Below are 21,337 nucleotides of genomic sequence, written 5' to 3' on the forward strand. Positions count from 1 at the left end.
TGGAATGCAAATAAAAATAAAATATTATGAACTCACAAGGAGCTGTCTACCTAATTCATGAAAAGGATAAATCCTTCAAGAATGAATGAATTTCAGAGACTCTACCCATTTGCAGTTAAGGCATCCATCTGCAGGTAGCCCTAATGTAACTTCAGTTACAAACCCTCATTCAACATCACAAAGAATTTTTATGAGTAGAAAATAGCATTAAAAATTATCATTTTCTTTGCTTCTTTCACCGAGAGGTTCAGGAGACCTTTCCATATGACTTTTAGATGACAAACTTCTATGTATGTTATCTTTCCCTTTAGAATACAAAATCCTTGAGAGCAGATTCTCTTTTTCTATTTGTAACCCCAGTGCTTTGTAAACAGTGCGCACTTAGTTTATCCCAGTTGTACTCTGGATGTTCTCAAACTTTATGAATGGTCTTCCTAAAATGTAGTGTCCAGGAATGAATGCAATATTCTGGAAGTGGTTCCATTAGAATAAAGTAACCTTGGACAATTGCCTCCTTATTCCTGGAAACTATGCCTTTCTTGATGCATTTAAGATTGTGTCATTTTCATTACCAACTCATACAGTCGATCAAAAACTGCACATCTTTTTCATGTGAATTGCTGATGACTTACACTGTATGTAAGGCTTTATCAGTGCAAAGTACTACATATTTTAATTTCATTTGAGCTTTATAACAACCTAATGAGTTACATAATACAAGTTTTATCATTCCTATTTATTATACCTGTTTATTAAACACATAGGGAAACTTTCATTCAGACAAGTTAAGTGACCTGCCCAATATGAGAAAGCTAATCATGTCAGAAGTGGGTCTTGAACTTTTCTCACCCAATTCAAATTATGGTGGCTATAATATTAAGATCCTTTACTCATTCTTTCTTTCTCAAGAAGTTCAATACCTTGCTCAATTTTTCTAATCCTCAACTTCTGCTCTTATATTAGGAGACTTAATGGTCAAATAGATGCTCTCACAAGCACCTTAACTTCCTTTAAATCCCATAATCTACTTCCTTCATTTCACCTTAGGCACACACAGGGATGGTCATACAATAGATCTCACCATTACTCATCAATATTCTAATGTCCTAATTAGAAACTCTTGACAATCTCCTGAGTGTAATGTATTTAAATGTATTCCAGCAGTACTCTAAGAGCAGCTTAGTGCAGTAGGTAGAGACCTGATCTTGAAATATGAAAGATATGGGTTCAAATCTGGCCATAAAGAGTTGATTGCTGTGACCCTGGCAAGTAACTTAACTGCTGTTGGCCTCAGTTTCCCCATCTGTAAAATGGGAATAATAATTGCACCTATCTTTCAGAATTGTTGTGAAGATCAAATGAGGTATTTATAAAGAGCTTAGCACAATACCTGGTATCTAGCAGGCGCTAAATAAATGCTTGTTCCCTTCCTTCTATCTTTTAAGAATTATAAATTGTAGAAAAGGTATTGAATTATACTAATAGTTTCCTATACAGTGAAATCATAGTGTAGTGGTTCCCTACACTTATTCTTTTAAAAAAAAAAAAAAAAAAAAGGAAAAAATTCAATAATCCCTAAACCAGAAAAGAAGAAAATAAAATAATATATTATTCCAAGTGAGGAAAGGAGAAGTTCTTCATGGGTTCAACTACGTAAATATAAAACAAATTCATACAAAAAATAAAAAAGCTCTACTTTAAGAAGTTATAGGAAATTCTAAGAAAAAATTGGTCCACAGGAGATCATTATATACTTCAACAACAATACTATATGATGACCAGTTCTGATGGATCAGGCCATCCTCAGCAACGAGATCAACCAAATAATTTCTAATGGAGCAGTAATGAACTGAACTAGCTATGCCCAGAAAAAGAACTCTGGGAGATGACTAAAAACCATTACATTGAATTCCCAATCCCTATATTTATGCACACCTGCATTTTTGATTTCCTTCACAAGCTAATTGTACAATATTTCAGAGTCTGATTCTTTTTCTACAGCAAAATAACGTTTTGGTCGGGTATACTTATTGTGTATCTAATTTATATTTTAATATATTTAACATCTACTGGTCATCCTGCCATCTAGGGGAGGGGGTGGGGGGGGTAAGAGGTGAAAAATTGGAACAAGAGGTTTGGCAATTGTTAATGCTGTAAAGTTACCCATGTTTATATCCTGTAAATAAAAGGCTATTAAATAAAAATAAAAAAAAATAAATAAAAATAAAATAAAATTAAAAAAAAAAAAGAAAAAGAAAAAATTGGTCCATATCCAGCATCCATAAAATATAAATAAAAAAGAAAACACAAATATTAAATAATATTCATGTCCCAAGTCACTATTATTTAAGGAAATGCATTTTAAAATAACTTCAAACCCAATAAAATTTTTAAAAATTTAAATTATAAAATCTCCTACTAATTAGATTGTGGGAAAACAGGCACCAATACACTGATAGTGGAGGCAGTACAAATTATTAATGTTACAAAAGTGATGGTATCTTTTGATATGATAAACCAAGGAAATAATTAAAAAGAAAAATGAGCCATTTGTATGATGTTAAAGCTGAGCTATGTATACAGTAATAAAAAAACAGCCTAAATGTTTAATGAGTGGAGAATGGATAAAGGAACCTTTGTGCATCAATACAATGAATAACTGACCTTAAAAATGACAAACAGGGGCAGCTAAGTGGCACAGTGGATAGAGTACCAGCCCTGAACTCAGGAGGACCTGAGTTCAAATGTGACTCAGACTTTTAACCCTTCCTAGCTGTGTGACCCTGGGCAAGTCACTTAACCTCAATCGCCTCAGCAAAAAAGAAAAAAAATTGACAAACAAATTATCTTGTTATTCAGAAGTAGTGACAAAGTAGGAAACAAGTTTTAAGTATTGGCCATATAGTAACTGCTCTATAAAAATGTATAGCACATGTTCATTAAAAGTATATATGCTTTTGAATGTGCATTCATAAAGATGTCATCATATTAATACATTGCCTTCAATGTCTGTACATATCATTTCTTTTTTCTTAATTTCATTAATTTTTAAACAGTCACTAATAGAATTTCCCTTTTGTTGAGAAAGAAGACTATAGAAGCATAGAGCATGGAAAAGTATGTCATTACCTTTGGTGAATATTAGGATAATCACATATTATGTCTGCGAGAGCCTTCAGAGAATCTACAATTTTAAGAGGATATTAAAAATCAATTTTGTATGCTTTTGGATATGAAATCACATCAAAACACTGCAATGTCTTGAGACTTTTAAATTAATAACTCAAATTGTCATTAATTTATAATGAAAAAATAAAAATGACTTTAATTTGTTAACTATTTGAAATCTGAAATGTATTTTCCCAAGATATAAAATTCATGGTTAGGTGTGTAAATCAGTTCACAAAAACCTGTTTAACTTATAACTGAGATCAAGTGTGGTACTTTCCTAATAATGATACCGAATCTAACCATTACTTGCAATAATTTTTCTATGGAAAAGTTCCTATGTTCAAAATTCCAACAAGAACACATTTTCTTTAGGAAAATAAGGAGTGGGGCAGCTAGGTGGTGCAATGAATAGAGCACCAGCCCTGAAATCAGGAGGACCAGAGTTCAAATCTGGTCTCAGACATTTAACACTTCCTAGCTGTGTATGAATTTGGACAAGTTGCTTAACCACAATCGCCCCAGCAAAAAAAACCAAATAAATAAATAAATAAAAGGAAAACAAGGACTCTCTCTTGTCTCAGGGACAGACTGATGGCCCTGGCTCAAAGCAACTTATAAACAGGTTGGGCAAAGGTAAAGAAGAAAGCCGTTGAGCTAAGATACAAACAAAATAAAACTCCTTTTTGGCAGCTTAGTAATAACTGGATGGATCATGTTCCTTTCCTCTGGCATAACCATTGCTTCAAATTAGAATTTTTCTTCTTCTGTGGTCCACAGATTATCATATTTAAGACCCTCTCTTAAAAGCAAAAACCAGAGTAACACTTTTTAAGGAGTTTTAGGTATATTTGATAAAGGTAGGTGTGGTTGTGTAAGATCACAATATCCTTGCATTTATTTAGGCCCTTGCTCCCACTTTATTGAAGCCACTGAGTTGGAGAGAGTGATTGTTCATTTATTCCTTGTTTGTCTTTTGTTCTTGAAGAGAACTGATGACATCAAGAATGTGATGACTTGCAAGTGAACTGTATTTAAGTGAAGCTGGGTCATGCAGAATCACCAGTCTCACTCTCTCCCCAAAAGGCATCTGGGTCTAGTGGCAAGATATAAATCAGGATTGCTGGAGATATCCCCCAGAGGGAAAGAAAGGGAGCAAAAATGTATTATTCAACAAAACCAATTCTTGATACCACATTTGATATGAGATACTATATAACTATCTGAAGAGGAAAGAGGGAAATGCCAGGTGTTACAGAGGAAAATGAAGAATTTCAGGAATCAGCCATTCTTAAGTATATAAAACATAATTACAGAATTGAAAAGAAATCTTGATTATCAGCTATTCTGTTCCCCTAATTCTGCAAGTAAGGAAATTCAGGCCAAGAGGGACGGTAAAATATAAATTTTTTGAGGGAAAGGATTGTCTCCTTATGTAGGCACCACTGGCCATCAACAATTTTTAGCTCATAATAGGTGCTTAATAGCTTGTTAATTGCTTGATGCATGAGGCATGCTTGGTAAGGTGTAGAACTGGAATTTGAAACTAGGATCTTTGACTTCAAATCTTGTGATTTTTTTTTTATCATACAATGTAAAAAGGCTGGAATTCAGGGATGACTTACCACATTTTACACCAATTTGATTAATAAAAACATTCAAGCATTTCATATTTGTGAATTGTCTCAAAAAGATCTTTAATACCTATCAATGACTGAACATGATTTTTCCCATATGGTGCAGATGAAAAATTTCCACAGAAGATGAAACAGGTTGGAGGTACAGAAGAATAACCTAAGAAGTATAAGAAAAGATAAAGATTATTTTTCAATGCAATAAGTAATTTATTTAAAAACAAATTAGCATGGTATATCAGGAGGTTATTTATGACATTATAAAAGGATATTTTTCAAAGTCTAATAAATTGATAAACTGAAATATGAAACAATTATCCAAATTATTATTCCTAAGGACACTAACAACTGTTTTGTTAAAATCTAGAAAAATAAAATGCTAGTCCTTCAATACAATAATTTATATAACAATATATTATATATTATAACAATGCCACTAGGTGCTTCTGTCAACAGATATGGATCCTTCTATACTTTGTGAATGGCCTTCATGAACTGTGTCTAATAAAAATCTCCATCTGGTGAACAATCTGAGATTACTGAATCTCAGATTTCTAGGAAGACTAGTTCTTAGAGAACTGATATATATGAATATATATATTACTTTACAATTTGACAGAATCTGATTATCTTCTGTTGTAAAATTCCATATCACTTCCACACTATGAGGTATAGTGTTATCACTTTAATAGAAATTTTTATTCTTATTAATCTCAAAAATAAAATTTTAAAAAATGTTTCATTGTTAAATCATCATCAAAAATGAATACTCAAATCTGGAATTATGCCCCAAAAGTTATCAAACTGTGCATACCCTTTGACCTAGCAGTGCTACTACTGGGCTTATACCCCAAAGAGATACTAAAGAAGGGAAAGGGACCAGTATGTGCCAAAATGTTTGTGGCAGCCCTGTTTGTAGTGGCTAGAAACTGGAAAAAGAATGGCTGGCCATCAATTGGAGAATATGGTTGGGTAAATTGTGGTATATGAATGTTATGGAATATTATTGTTCTGTAAGAAATGACCAGCAGGATGAATACAGAGAGGCTTGGAGAGACATACATGAACTGATGCTAAGTGAAATGAGCAGAACCAGGATATCATTATATACCTCAACAACGATACTGTATGAAGATGTATTCTGATGGAAGTGGATTTCTTTGACAAAGAGACCTAACTCAGTTTCAATTGATCAATGATGGACAGAAGCAGCTACACTCAAAGAAAGAACACTGGGAAATAAATGTAAACTGTTTGCATTTTTGTTTTTCTTCCCAGGTTATTTTTTCCCTTCTGAATCCAATTCTCACTGTGCAACAAGAGAACTGTTTGGTTCTGCACACATATATTGTATCTAGGATACACTGTGACATATTTAACATATATAGGACTGCTTGCCATCTAGGGGAGGGGGTGGAGGGAGAAAGGGGAAAAATCGGAACAGAAGTGAGTGCACGGGATAAAAATTACCCTGGCATGGGTTCTGTCAATAAAAAGTTATTATTATAAATAATAAAAAAAAAAAAAAGAAAAAAAAATGAATGCTCAAAGGATGTATTTTCTGAGGGTTTAGACTTATTACATGAAATAGCAAGAATAGGATTGATAAATTCAGTACAATGGAAAAAATACATACCAGAAAACATAATGTGAAGCTTTTCTAATACTTCTACTTGGTCCAACCAAACATCAGACACCAGTACAAACATAGTGTCTTCATTCTCTTCTTCCAAATGTTTTAGTTTTGCAGAAGCCTTTACAGATGTAGAAGTTGGTCCACCAAAAAAATTTACATTTCCATAGTATGCTCTGTGTAATAGAAATAGCATCATTATTTTCTTTTTCTTCCTTATTACACTCTAGATCTGAATAAGTTCCTCCGTCATTTTATATTGCTGCCCTATTCCACCTGCAGGTTTTCCCATTTACTTCAAGAAAATATATAATTTGTAGCAATTAAAAATTAAACTAACCTATAGCCTGCACAAGTGCAGAGAGAATAAAGAAGAGTGTGGAAATAAGTGAAAAAAAAAACAGCAAAAACATGTTAACATAAAAAAATGTTATTTGTCTTGATATAATGGTGTCCATATTCAACAAACTCAATGACTATTTTTTGCTATTCTACCCAGCTTTTATTTTAGTCTTTGTTATTTTCAAAAGGAGTAAATTAATTTTGAAATTATAAAAGGAAAGCAGTGAATAGATGTAACAAGCACTTAAGTTGATGGATGAAACAGAATGAGATTATTATATAAAAATGTCACTCGTAAGTTTTGTCTTTTCCTTTTGTATTGCAAAACTTAGATATATCATCCACTATTCTTTCCTCCTTTGCTCCTGTATGGAATATGGGGCAATTCTTTTCCTTCTCAAGGCTACCCCTCTACTTAGGCTTTTCCCAATAACTTATTTAATACCTTAACTCATTAATTTCTAATTTGGCAGCTTTTTCTTAATAATCATTATCATAGTTTACATATAATATTTAACATAGCACTTTTCTCATAATAATCCTCCCATTTTGCAGATGAGGGAAGCATGTATATGAAAAGTGCTGAACTCAGAGTCACAGAATCTGAAGCAGGTCACACAACAAAACCTCTTAATGGTTTTCCACTATATATATATATAGCAGTATAATATGCTATACTATACTGACTTGCATTCTCCTATATTTATTATCATTCTTCATCTTTATGTAACTTTTACTACAGTTACCCACATTCTCTTCTTCCTTTAATGCTTTCTCTTTGTGTGACTTTTCTGATACTGTCCATTGATTCTCCTTATTTCTGATCATAAGTATTCTTCTTAAGTATCCTTCATTGGTTCATTATTTGTTTATTGATATAGATAAGTCTCCCACAGTTAAAATGCACTTCTCTCTGCATTTCTTATCTCAATTACTATACATAGCCTGCTTGAGTGATGTTCTCTGTCCCCACTCTTAAATGACATCATTCTCTCCTTACTCAGATTTTTACAGCTCATTTTGTCTGAATGTTTCCATTGTCCCAATATTCTCTGTTTTGTATTTATCTGTGCATGTCAGTCTTTTTCCCTAATGACTAAGATATGTGCTTAATAAATGTTTACTAAATATATAGTATCCTTAATGCAAAAAACTATTTTAAAAATGTCTCTAGTTACTCTAACCACCAAAATCCTGCAAGACATCTCTTTTTTTTGCAAGGCAATTGGGGTTAAGTGACTTGCCTAGGGTCACAAAACCAGGCAGTGCTAAGTGTCTGAAGCCACATTTGAACTCAGGTCCTCCTGACTCCAGGCCAATACTCTATCCACTGCGCCATTTAGCTATCTCTAAGAAAGATTAATTGTAACTCCTTAAGAGTAAAATGAAGGCTCTGGCACTCAACTCAGGCTTTAAGGTCAATAAGACATTGTGTATTTGTTTTTTCATTTTATAGCTATCTTCTGAGGTAAATGCAAATATAATCATGCCCTGACTCTTATACAACAACTTATATTTTTCAGACTACATTCACATTTATCACTCTGTCTGATCTTCTCAACAACCCCATAATGTATGCAGGGCAAGTATTTTTATGACCTTTTTTTCAAATGATGAAAGAGGGGGCCCAGAAGTTTATAGTAATTAATGCTGAAAGAGATTTAAGTAAATTCAACTCCCTCTTCCCAAAGATACAAAAACAGGATCAAAATTAACAGCTAGACAGAGACAGAAATAATGCTAGCATCTAAGTTCACTAGGTATAAAGGCTTTGTACTAAGCTACAGTTTCTCAATGGTTATTTTTACATCTGTCACAAAGCTTATGCTAATTTCATGTCTGATAATATTGTGTCTCACATATGCTATTGCCACATTTACGAAATCCATATAGTTGCTGATGCGTCAAAAACCAAATTTTTACCTAGTAGTGTTGGAAGGTTCAATGGGAGGAAATCCAAAGGCATTAACATGAAAAATCTGATCTTCAAACCAACCTAAAAAATATTATATTAAACAGACACAATCAGCTATATTGAAATTGGAAAAAAATTAAAATTGGGTAACACAAAGCTGGTCTATGTGCTTATCCAATGTAATATATCAAGACCCAAGCCAGCCAGGTTTTTTTTCCTCTCCAGGCTAATACTCCCCACTCTAAACTATGACCCTCAGAATCTGATACAACCAGATCAGTACCTCTCCCTTCCTCATTTCAGACTCCTCTTAGGTGTCTTCCCTACTAGAATATAAACATCTTGAGAGAAGCTGTTATATTTCTTTCTGTTTGTATTTGAGTAACCAGGGCTTAGCACTGTGCCTGACATATAGAAACTGTTAAAAACAAACAAACAAACAAACAAAGAAGTTTGTTGGTTTGGCTTCTTTGTCACAAAGAAGAATTCAAACAGTTGAGTGGCACAGTGGATAGAGTGCTGGGCCTGAAATTAGGAAGACATAAATTCAAATCTAGCCTCAAATACTTACTAGCTATATGACTCAAACCATTTGCTTCAGTTTCCTTATCTATAAAATGGGATTAAGCACAATCTTGCTATTTGGTTCAATAAGGTTCAATATAAAGTCCAATATATGGTTCAATATTTGTAATAATATTTGTAAAGGACTTATTATTAGTACAGTATCTGGCTAAGAGCTACATGTTTTAGCTTTCATTATTATTATTTTCCTTCTAAAATAGGATGAAAATACAGTTTTTAAGGGAAACTCTATCTGACCCTGCCATCTCTTCAAATTATTATCCTTTATCTATTTTGCTTTCCATAGACACATTTCTCATAAACGTATCTGCCATCATTGTCTCTACTTTCTCAATTCTTACCCACTTGTCAATCCATGGGAATCTGCTTTCTTATCCCATGATTCCTTTGAAACTGTTCTATGAAAGATTATTGAAAATCTCAGATGATTTTGTCACTGCTGACTACCACCTTTTCTTGGCTTTTGTGACACTGATTTTTCCTGGTTCTACAATTTATCTGACAGTTCCTACTTTGTGGCCTTTGCTTAGTCAATCAGTAAGCATTTATTGAGAACCTACTATCTTTCACTGGGAATACAAAGAAAAAAAATGAAGCAATTGTACTCTTAAGAATACATTGTACATTCTTACATTCCACCAATACAGTTTCATGACCCAGAAGCCTTTTCTGATCTTCCTATTTTTTAATGCTCACTCCCTCCTCAAATTATCCTACACTGACTTGAGTACTCTGGTACCTTCCTCTGGCTCCTAACTCCCAGTCAACTCTAGGTTCCTCAGGGCCTATTGAGGATTTTTTTGCTTTTGTTTTTGCAGCTCTAATGGCTGGCACAATGACTTGTATGTAGTCTGCACTTAAATGCCACAGAAAATGAAAAACATTTGGAAGATCAATCCATTAAAATATATCAATACAGATAAATAGAATGAGAACCACAAAATGTATGGGAGGAGGAGAGTAGGCTAGAGTATGTTAACATATCAAAGCTCTGTGAATTCATTAGTTTGGGAATGTCCTCCACCAAGGTACATGATTCTTCAAGAGATTAAGTGAGACTTAAAAGTCAAGATCATGTGGTTGCTCAGAAGTGGAAGTGAACTCAGATCTTCTTGACTCCCTATCTAGTACTGAATCCTTTAGGAAATTTATTTCATTTTAGTAGAATTCACTTGTAAAAATATTTGGTCCTATAGTTTTCTTTTTAGGGATCTTATTTATAGGCTCTTCAAATTCTTTTCTTAAACATTTCTTTAAATTCTTTCTTGTTTTGATAATTGCAATGATTCACCTATTTCGCTTAAGTTAATAGTTTACTGAAACTTCAAACAGGCAAGTCTGAACTTGTTACTCGGGCCTAAAGCAGGGTTGGGAGCTTAACAACATCAAAACAAGAAAATAATAACCAGAAGTCAGTCACACTAGATCCAGCTTCTCAGGGTATGCTGAATGTTTACAAGAGAGAAAATTGAACATGACAGAGAGTGAAATTCAGTCAATATTTCCTTTCTTCTACTTGATCTTTTCAGATTTTAAATCTCAACTCTTTTATTTAGAAATCACCCTCAGAAAGGCTTAGTTGATTTTTGAATGCTTATCTGAATTATTATTACATATAATACATAGAACATATATTTTATATAACACCATATACAATATTACATATTATACAGGTAATATAACTTTTAACAATAATTTCACCTACGTTAGTGATTTAATACTGAAAGAGGACAAGTTAATCTATGTGAGAAGAGAATCCCCCACAGTTTTATTCTGAAATCAGGCTGAACCAAATAGAGTTTATGCAAAATAAATAATTTCTGTAAATATTACAGAACAAAACCACTAAACTGCCTTTAAAACTAAAGAGAGAATTAATAAGAAATTGAAACCAGTTAACGGGGGAGGAGGGAAGGCTCTCATGGTTTTTCCTAATTTTATGTGAAAGGTGGAGTATCACATAGTCACATCCTACAAGAGTGATACTGTCAGTGTCATTCTCTTATTAATGATATGCCCACTCAGGTTTGTTTGAGTTAAAATTTAGAAAAAAGGGGCAGCCAAGTGGTGCAGGGAATAAAACACTGGTCCTGGAGTCAGGAGAACCTGAGTTTAAATCTGGCCTCAGTCACTTGACATTTACTAGCTGAGCAAAACACTAGGCTCTGCCACTTCCCAGCCTCCCCTCCCTTCCCTACCAAAAAAAAAAAATTAGCAGAAAATAGAACCTATATTCAGACCAATACAATATTATCAAGAAAATATTTTATGTGATCTTAAATGAAATTAAATTCAAACTCCCCAGATTACAGTTTTTCTTACTCAAGTTATTTTATATTGATTGCTCTATTATTTTAATCCACCTAAGAATAGTCAGGAGGGAAAAAAAAGTACATTTTTTAAAAAAAAACTTACCTTCTGCTAAGACAAAACACGACTCTGTATATAAACCACTGTGAAATTGGTACTTATTAGTTCAGGAAAATAATGAAATCTCTCTTTGGATGAGGTAAAAGATCAAAATCTATGATTTTTCCAGGGATCTCCTGGATAAGGAAAACTGCCTTCAGAGATCCAGATGAAATATATTTCACAATGATGTCTTAGGCAATGAGATAAAAGTGATTTGCCTACCATCACAGAGCTACACATTCAGAAAGAGACAATATATATCAGGAATAAAAAAAACACCAAAAAAGTGAACCCTTGTTCCAAAGGCAGTAATCAATCCATTACATCATGTTCATTCTGAGCTAACAAGATATCCTTAATAGTGCTACAATAGTGGTCTTAACACAGCCAAACTTTAATTTCAGAGATACATTTAATATTTATAATTGTGGATATACCACAACTAAAGAAAATTGTATATATGCATCTTGTATCACATGATTAATCCTAAGGGGCTTACCTTATCAGGATGATAAAGAGAATTTTTAGCATCCCTAGAATGACTTGTCAGATTTCTTTGTGGATGGAGAGTAAAGTTATAAAACATATATCTAAGTATGGGAAAAACATTTTTATTCCCTTTGTCTACAGAATTTATCTTGATAATCTATATAGGACATTCTGTGAACGAAATATAATTATTTCTCCTCAATTTATGAGTAAGTTCCTCTGAAAAAAAAAATATTGCTTCTTAAGATATAAAGGATATGGCTTTACTAAGATTCAGTTGCACTGTTCCTGTAGGATCTTCCAAGAAATATTTCCCCTAAAAATATTAAAAGAAAAAATAAAATCATGTGCAAATATTAACTGTTTCCTAACCAAAAATAATAATTACATAATAAAGCATAGTGAAATGGCATTGAAGTAGCAGTCTGAACATATGAATTGCATTTCTGGACTTTATTAGCCATGAGAGTTTTAATTTTAATTAATTTTAAATTTAATTAATTTTAATTTAATTTCATCCTCAAGTTTCCACATCAGTAAAATAGAGATAACACTTTATGCCCTATCCCTACTTCACAGGCAGTTTTGAGGAACATATGAGAAAATATATGGTGAAGCAACTTCTTTGATTATTTCCGTCATGTTCAACCCTTGGTGACTCCATTTAGGGTTTTCTTGGCAGAGATATTGGAGTAGGTTGCCATATCCTTCTATAGCTCATTTTACAAATGAGGAACTGACGCACACAGGGTTAAGTGATTTGCCCAGGATCACACAATTAAATGTCTAAGATTGAATTTGAACTCAAGAAAATGAGTTTTCCTGACTTTTGGCCCGGCGTTCCATCCACTATGCCATTTAGCTATCAGAAGCAACAAAAAAGGGCTAAATAAATGGAAGGGATATTATTCTTCTTACACTTAAACAAAAGCATACAAAAGATAATTCATAATTCATGTTTCCTTTTCTTTTTTCCCCACTTAATAATCATTTATTATTATTTTCTAATTAACATGTAAAGACAATTTTCAACATTCACTTTTATAAGAAAATTTTTCTCCCCTCCTCTCCTCTCCAAGACAGTAAGCAATTTGATGTTATACATAAACAATCATATTAATCATATTTTCATATTAGTCATGTTGTAAAAGAAGAATCAGAACAAAAGAGAAGAACCACATGAAAGAAAAAAGCAAAAAGATGAAAATAGTATTCTTTGAGCTATATTAAGACCCCATAGTTCTTTCTCTGGATGTATATAACATCTTCCATCATGAATCTTTTGAAATTGTCTTCAATCATTGTATTTCATGCTTGTTTTTCTAAACAGAGTTCTTTCTTTTATTCCATTATATTGAACTTATTTTTTGTCCTTATTGCAATGTCAAGTTCTTTTACCCTTCAATACTTTTATACCACCACCCAAGTTCTGACTTCACTTTTCACCTTTTCTAATCCTTACCCTATAGTTAACAAATTCAGTTCCTTCTGCCCTTTCCTCTCAAATCTCTTGGCCCTCTGTCCTTTCACCGTTCATGTTTCATCAAATTCCAAACCTGGATTAAGTTCGTCATTAATTATTTGTGAGCTAGGAGAAGTCATCCAATGAAGCTAACTGGGTGCACTAAAAATGTGCATTATCTACAATGATGAAATACAGTTCCAGGGGATGAACAATGAAAAAAATATTCTGAGAGAGAAACATGCTGGGCTCAGGGTACACATGTATGCATATGTATACTTATATACAAAGAGAGAAAGTCACCCAATGACACTAACTGGGTTCACTAAAAATGTATGTTATTGGGTGAATAGAATTTTTGGAAAAAACTGAATGGGTTTAGAAAGGAATGTAACTTTTACTCAGTAGTACATGGCATCTACACAAAAACTGACCATGTATTAGGGCACACAAATCTCATAATCAAATGCGGAAAGGCTGAAATAGTAAAAAATGCATATTACCCATAATGACCATACATAGTTTGCGAGTTGATAGTGATCCTAGATATTCTTTCTTCTCTAGACTTTCATGGTAATACTTTCTCCTGATTTTTCTCCAATCCATCTGAGCAGACCTATCATTTCCTTTGTGGTTTCATGATCCATATCCCTAAAACTCTGTCCTGGAGGCCATCTCTCTCTACATTGTGTCATTTGGTAGCCTCACCAATCAATTAAAAAGCATTTATTATAATTATACGCCAGGTATTATGCTAAGTCCTAAAGATACATAAATCATGGGGTTCATGATCTAGATAAAAAGAATGATATTAAAAACAAATTAGAAGAACATAGGATAGTTTACCTCAGATCTGTGGAGGAAGAAGAAATTGTGAACAAAGAAGAACTGGAGATTATTGATCATATAATAGATAACTTTGATTATATTAAGTTAAAAAGTTTTTGTACAAATAAAACTAATGCAGATAAGATTAAAAGGAAAGCAATAAATTGGGAAAACATTTTTACATTCAAAGATTCCAATAAAGGCCTCATTTCTAAAATATATAGAGAATTGACTCCAATTTATAAGAAATCAAGCCATTCTCCAATTGGCCAAAGGATATGAACAAACAATTTTCAGATGAAGAAATTGAAACTATTTTTAGTCATATGAAAAGGTGCTCTAAATCACTATTGATCAGAGAAATACAAATTAAAACAACTCTGAGATACCACTACATACCTCTCAGATTGGCTAAGATGGCAGGAAAAGATATGATGAATGTTGCAGGGGATGTGAAAAAATTGGGACACTGATACATTGTTGGTGGAACTGTGAATGGATCCAGCCATTCTGGAGAGCAATTTGGAATTATGCCCAAAGGGCGCTCAAACTGTGCATACCCTCTGATCCAGCAGTGTTTCTACTGGGCTTACATCCCAGAGAGCTCTTAAAGGAAGGAAGGGACCCACATGTACAAAAGTGTTTGTAACAGTCCTTTATGTAGTGGCAATAAACTGGAAACTGAATGGATGGCCATCAATTGGAGAATAGCTGAATAAGTTATGGTATATGAATATTATTGTCTAAGAAACAATCATCAGGATGATTTTTGAAAGGCCTAGAAAGACTTACATGAACTGATGCCAAGTGAAATATGCAGAATCAGGAGATCATTACACATGGCAACAAGATTATACGATGATCAATTCTGATGGACATGGCTCTCTTCAACAATGAGATGACTGAAACCAGTTCCAGTTGTTCACTGATGAAGAAAGCTATCTATACCCAGAGAGAGAACCGTGGGAACAGAGTGTGGTTCACAACATAGCGTCTTCACTCTTTTTGTTGTTGTTTGCTTGCATTTTACTTTGCTTCTCTTTTTTTTCTTGTGCGGTATGATAATTGTATAAATATGCATACATATATTGGATTTAACATATATTTCTACCATGTTTAACATATATTGTACTATTTACCATCTAGGGAAGGGCACGGGGAAAGTGAAGGGGGGATTGGAACACAGGGTTTTGCAAGGGCTAATGTTGAAGAATTGTCCATGCATGTTTTGAAAAATAAAAAGCTTTAATTAAAAAAAAAGAACACCAAAATTAAAAACAAAACAAAACAAAACAAACAAACAAACAAAAAAGAGTTCCCATTGGTTAAATTACCTGCTCTATGAAGATGATTCTCAGATCTGTATATCCTTTCTCATCTAAGCCCCAGTCCTATATTTCCAGTTGGTTACTGAGTATTTCAAAATGCATGCTCTGTAAGCATATCAAACTAAATATGTCAAAAAGTGAATTATTTTCTTCACCCTCAACCCAACCTATCCCTCTTCTCCCAAACTTTCTCATTTCTTTTGAAGGCACTACCATCTAACTAATCTTTCAATTTTATAACCTTGTCATTCTTCTTGATTCTTCACTACACATCTCTAAATGTTATTTTTGCCTCAACAAACTCTCTCACCCATGCCCTCTTATCATTACTCACACAACTATCTTAGTTGAGAAAGAGGGAGGGAGAGTCACTCAATAAAGCTTTGGAATCAACTCTGGAACTATGGGTGGTCATTATAGGCAACATACATTTTTTACTACTTCTGCCTTTTTGCATTTGATTGTGAGGTTTGTATGCCTTAATACATGGTCAGTTTTTGTGTCGGTATTATGCACTACTGAGAAAAAGTTATATTACTTTCTATCCCCATCTCAACTGAACTATTACAAAAGCCTCCTAATTGGTGTCTCTGCCTCAAGTCTCTCATCACTTCAATCAATCCTCCACCATGAGTTTAATTAATTTTCATTGCAAAGTAATCTTATCATGTCATGTCAATATTCAAAAATCATGTTTACAGCTACCTTATTGCTTGTATAATAAATATAATATCTTCCACTTGGTATTTAATGCCTTCAAAACATAGCCTCACCTACACAATCTACACAATCATCTACATTAATTACTTTCTCATTTTGTATGGTTCTGCCAAATTGGCCCTTTTACTGTTCATCACAGACAAAGCCTACCACCCAATCTCTGTGCTTCTGTATTCTTCATCCCCTTTGCTTTAGAGTACCTTCTCTTCTCATCTCTGTCTTTCTGAATCTCTTTTTTTCTTTTAAGACTCAGCACAAGCACTGCCTTATATATGAGGCTGTTCTGTTCCTTTAAACGTCTGTGGCTAGTACCCTCCCTCCCCAATCTACTCTGTATTTTAAAAACAGATTTCTATATACCTAAATATATGCACTTTGTCTTCCCTATTAGAATATAAACAAACTCTTTGAGGACAAGGACTATTTCATTTTTGTTTTTACATTCTTAGTGCCCAGGGCAGTCCCAAACATAAGGTTAGTAAAATGTGTTGATTATTAGTGATTTCAATGAAGGCTAGAGGACCTCCTTAACAGATCTATGGATGACATGAAGCTGGATGGGATAGTTAATAGATATAGTCATAATTACGATTTTAAAAAAATCATAATCTTGCTGTGATTGGGCAAATAGTATTACAGACTTTAGAGGCATATCCCCCATGTAGTTTGCTCAGCTATAAAATAGGGATGATGCTTGTAGAACTTGGCATGGTTATGAGAATTAACCTAAGATTATAAACGAAAGTTTAAAAAAAGTAGTTATGTAAAATCATCGTGATACAGAGGAAAGAATGGTAAATTTAAGAATTAGAAGGGACATGTGTTTAAATCCTATCGCTGACGATTATTATCCTTATAAGAGACCAACAGCAAATCACCTAATTTATCTGACCCTCCAGAAATGGTACTTATAATACGAACCAAGGCTATGAAAGTAAAATCACTGATCTAGAGCTAGAAGAGATGTAAAGTATTATTTACCTACCAATTACTATTATAGATTGTAAGCTCCATAAGTTTAGTGACCAGGTCTTATCTAATTTTATCCCACAAGGAAAATAATATCTATAAAATTAAGTGAGATGAATTGGATAGGAATTGAATATTCCAATTAGAATTGGATAAGAATAAATATAAAATCCTACATTTCCCTTTTTAAAAATCAGCTATGTAAATGCATAATGAAGAAGAGATAACCAGACAGTAGTTTATGTAAAAAAAAGTTTGGGTTCTACTCTCCAGTTGATAAATGGTTAAAAAATATGAATAGGCAGTTTTCAGATGAGGAAATAGAAAACTATTTATATGAAAAGGTGTCTAAATCGCTATTGATGAGAAATGCAAATTAAAGACAATTGTGGGGTACCACTATATACTTCTGAGATTGGCTAAAATGACAGGAAAAGATGATAAATAAATGTTGGAGGGGATGTGGGGAAACTGGGACACTAATGCATTGCTGGTGGAGTTGTGAACTAATCCAACCATTCTGGAGAGCAATTTGGAATGATGTTCAAAGGACTATCAAACTATGTATATCCTTTGATCCAGCAATCCCTCTACTGGGCTTACATCCCAAAGAGATCATAAAAAAGGAAAAAGGACTCACATTTGCAAAAATGTTTGTAGCAGTCCTTTTTGTATTGGCAAGGAACTGGAAACATGAGTAGATGCCCATCAGCTGAGGAATGACTAAAAAAGTTATGGCATATGAATGTTATGAAATATTATTGTTCTATAAGAAATGTGGATGATTTCAGAAAGGTCTGGAGAGATTCACATGAACTGATACTAGGTGAAGTGAGTAGAACCAAAAAAACATTGTACATAGTAAAACAAGATTGTGTGATGATCTACCATAATAAACTTAGCTCTTTTCAACAATGAAGTGATTCAGACCAATTCCAATACAGTTGTGATAGAGAGAACCATCTGCAAACAGAAAAAGGACTGTAGGGACTGAATGTGGATCATAAGAGAAGAAAGGGAAGAGGAAGAGGAAAAGGAGAGAGGGAGAAAAGTTTGGAGCTCAAAATTTTACAAAGATGAATGTGGAAAACTATCATGTAATTGGAAAAAAATATTAAGTTAAAACAAAAAAAAACCCAAAATAAAAAATTCATGCTCTCTTATGTTGCCCTGATAGAAAAATAATAAAGGAAGCAAAAGTTCCACCTAATTCCATCTTGACCAAAATACATCTGGAATATTTTGTTCTAGATAACAGTTTTTTGAGGTAATTTCAAGTCACAAAAACTATGTCATGTAATGACATGCCCAGGATACAAAATAAAAACCAGCAAATAGAAAAGCATATTTCAGCTCAACAGAAGAAAAAGCTTTTTAGTAATTCCAAAAATAGAATGGATTGCCATATTAACTGTGATTTCCCCATTACTGAAGGTCTTCAAATGCAGATGTATACATATTGAGGATATTATAAAGGTAATTGACCTGAAACTTCAAGTATCATGCATGGTTATGAAGGAAATTCCCTTTATATTTTTCTTGGATAATAGCATACACCATTTTTTCCTCAAAGCCAGCTTGGAAGGAAGGTGCCATTTATTCTTCAATTTTATAGTTCAAAAAAAAGGGTCGGAATGGTTAAGTGATTGGCCCATAGTCACACAGCTAGTTAAGTATTTGCGATCGAATTTGAAATGCAATCTTCTTGACTTCAAGTCCAGCATACCTCTTTTACACCAGTTTTTAAACTTTTACACCAGCAAAACTACCCAGTATAGCTCTAACCAGATTAAAATGTATTTGGGAAATGTTTTAAAAAAATAAACAAAAAAAATAATACAACAAAGATAATATTAATTTATGGTTTTCTAAATCAATATATAGCCCATAGGAATCCTTTTCTATTTAAGTTTACTCTATATTATACACTTACATAATAACCATGCATGAGTTTATTTTACATTGTTTTTCACAGATTGACTTTTCTCCAGGTAATATCAACATTACCTGTATGTCTACAGCTGATTCTTAGATGTTTCCTGGTTTCAAGCACATGCTATTTTTGCTTTTCACAATTTAGGAAGCATGGACTAAGGGAAAAATAGTACTACATATCTACAGAACTGGGTTTAACATCTTTAATAAGTCATTTGACCTCATTGGACTTCCTTTTCCTTACATGTAAAATAAAAGAATTGGTTCAAATCTCTCAGATTCCTTCTGTCCTTGACATACTATAATTCTAGTTTTTTGTTTCTTAAGATTCTGATTAAGCTTATGCATGCAGTATGGGAAAAGTGAGATAGTTTAAAGCCTTAAGATTTATGGAACATATTTATTTATTGACCAATTCTAGCAACATTTAAGATTATCCATCTATACCACTTACTAGCTAAGTTGGGATCTTGCAATATTATCAATTTTAAAAAAAGATTAAGCAACAGACGGGAAAAAAAAAGGAACTATGATGTATGTAGGTTTTTTAAACTGACATTTAAAAAAGTTGCCCCCCACTTCCCCTCGCACCAATCAGAATGTTGAATGTAAAGCAGTTTAATTTGACCTACCTCTTTCATTTGAGTTATCATCCCAAGAACAATCACTTCTCCAATTCTGGCTGTACTGCCCAATAAAGTTTCTATTGTTTTAAGCTAAAAAGAAAATATTTTTCAGATTTAGAAAATGTACACATTCCAGAAATTTACCTCTAAAAACCAAATATCAACAAATAATTATTAAAATCATATGATAAACTTTTAAAAAAATTCTAAATCTGCACTAAGACTTTTAGGACACAATATTATTATTGTCTGTTTAAAACTGCTTATGTGCACTCCAATGCCTTCAAATAAACATTTAATCCAGTGTCTCAATATGACATGAAGCTAATCCTGGATTCTCAAAAACTATTATTCAAGCTCTAGCTGGTCTTATCATTCTGGAAAGTGTTGGATTATGTCTTAGAATGTATTTTATTTTAAGGACCAGCATAGTTGGTACAAAGAATTTTATCATTAGTTGCCTAGTTATTGGTGAAAAATTCTTTGGTTTCAAAATGGTGCTCAATTATGTGATTCTTTACTAATGTTAGCAATAGAATAAAAGAGGATGCTAAGAATCATAGAGACTACCTATTGACATTAAGTTACCTAAATGTATGCCAAACCAAATGACATCACAATAAAGATGAAATTGAAAATATTTTAACATAAAGTGACTTGTTATTGACCAAAATTATGAAATAGATTAAAGGACATCAACAATTACACAAACTTACACGCACACACACACACAAAATCATCTAATTTGCATAAGCATAAATCAGTTGCCATAATGAGGAAGCCAAAGGAGCCTAAAATCCAATCTTAATCAGCAAACACATGACTTATTTGCCCAGGAGAAAGAGATGGGAGTCATATACAAAAGATTTAACAGATAAAACCTGTTTGATGACTTTCTAATAATTAATCTCAAGCAAAGAATAAAATAAGGTAATATTGCCAAAGTCATTTTCTACTACGCAGAGAGCCAGCTGAGTCCAAATTAAAGCAGGATCCATGCTAAAAGATGTTTTGATTCATGGATAGGTCCATTACAATTTTATGTTACATAACCTCAACCAGGCCTTTTTTGTGGCAAGACAATCTTTTATACCTCCCTAATCAATTCACTGTCCCATTGATCACAATAGCCAAATCTTTTCATCTCCTCAAGCCTCTTTCTATCTTCCCTCATCTTAGAACTTTTGCTCCTGTTTAACTGATAAAAATTAAGGCCATTTGCCCAAGAGCTTCTTTCCCATCCCACTACATTCCTCCAGTCTCCATCTTAAACACTGTCTTATAGAAAGGG

The 21,337-nt window shown here is 33.2% G+C and overlaps 1 protein-coding gene across 1 annotated transcript in view; it reads right to left on the reverse strand.

The window, feature by feature from the left end:
- Positions 1-21,337, reverse strand: part of POLE2 (DNA polymerase epsilon 2, accessory subunit) — a 44,264-nt gene that overhangs the window by 8,579 nt on the left and 14,348 nt on the right. Inside the window, exons 7-13 of the mRNA XM_031952819.1 lie at positions 20,053-20,136; positions 12,438-12,494; positions 11,693-11,741; positions 8,701-8,773; positions 6,439-6,611; positions 4,873-4,962; positions 3,130-3,184 (exon numbers count right to left, since the gene is read on the reverse strand). Coding sequence (XP_031808679.1) covers positions 3,130-3,184; positions 4,873-4,962; positions 6,439-6,611; positions 8,701-8,773; positions 11,693-11,741; positions 12,438-12,494; positions 20,053-20,136 — 581 coding nt within the window. The remainder of the gene's footprint in view (positions 1-3,129; positions 3,185-4,872; positions 4,963-6,438; positions 6,612-8,700; positions 8,774-11,692; positions 11,742-12,437; positions 12,495-20,052; positions 20,137-21,337) is intronic.

Source organism: Sarcophilus harrisii, chromosome 2, assembly GCF_902635505.1.
Source record: "Sarcophilus harrisii chromosome 2, mSarHar1.11, whole genome shotgun sequence".
Lineage (NCBI taxonomy): Eukaryota > Metazoa > Chordata > Mammalia > Dasyuromorphia > Dasyuridae > Sarcophilus > Sarcophilus harrisii.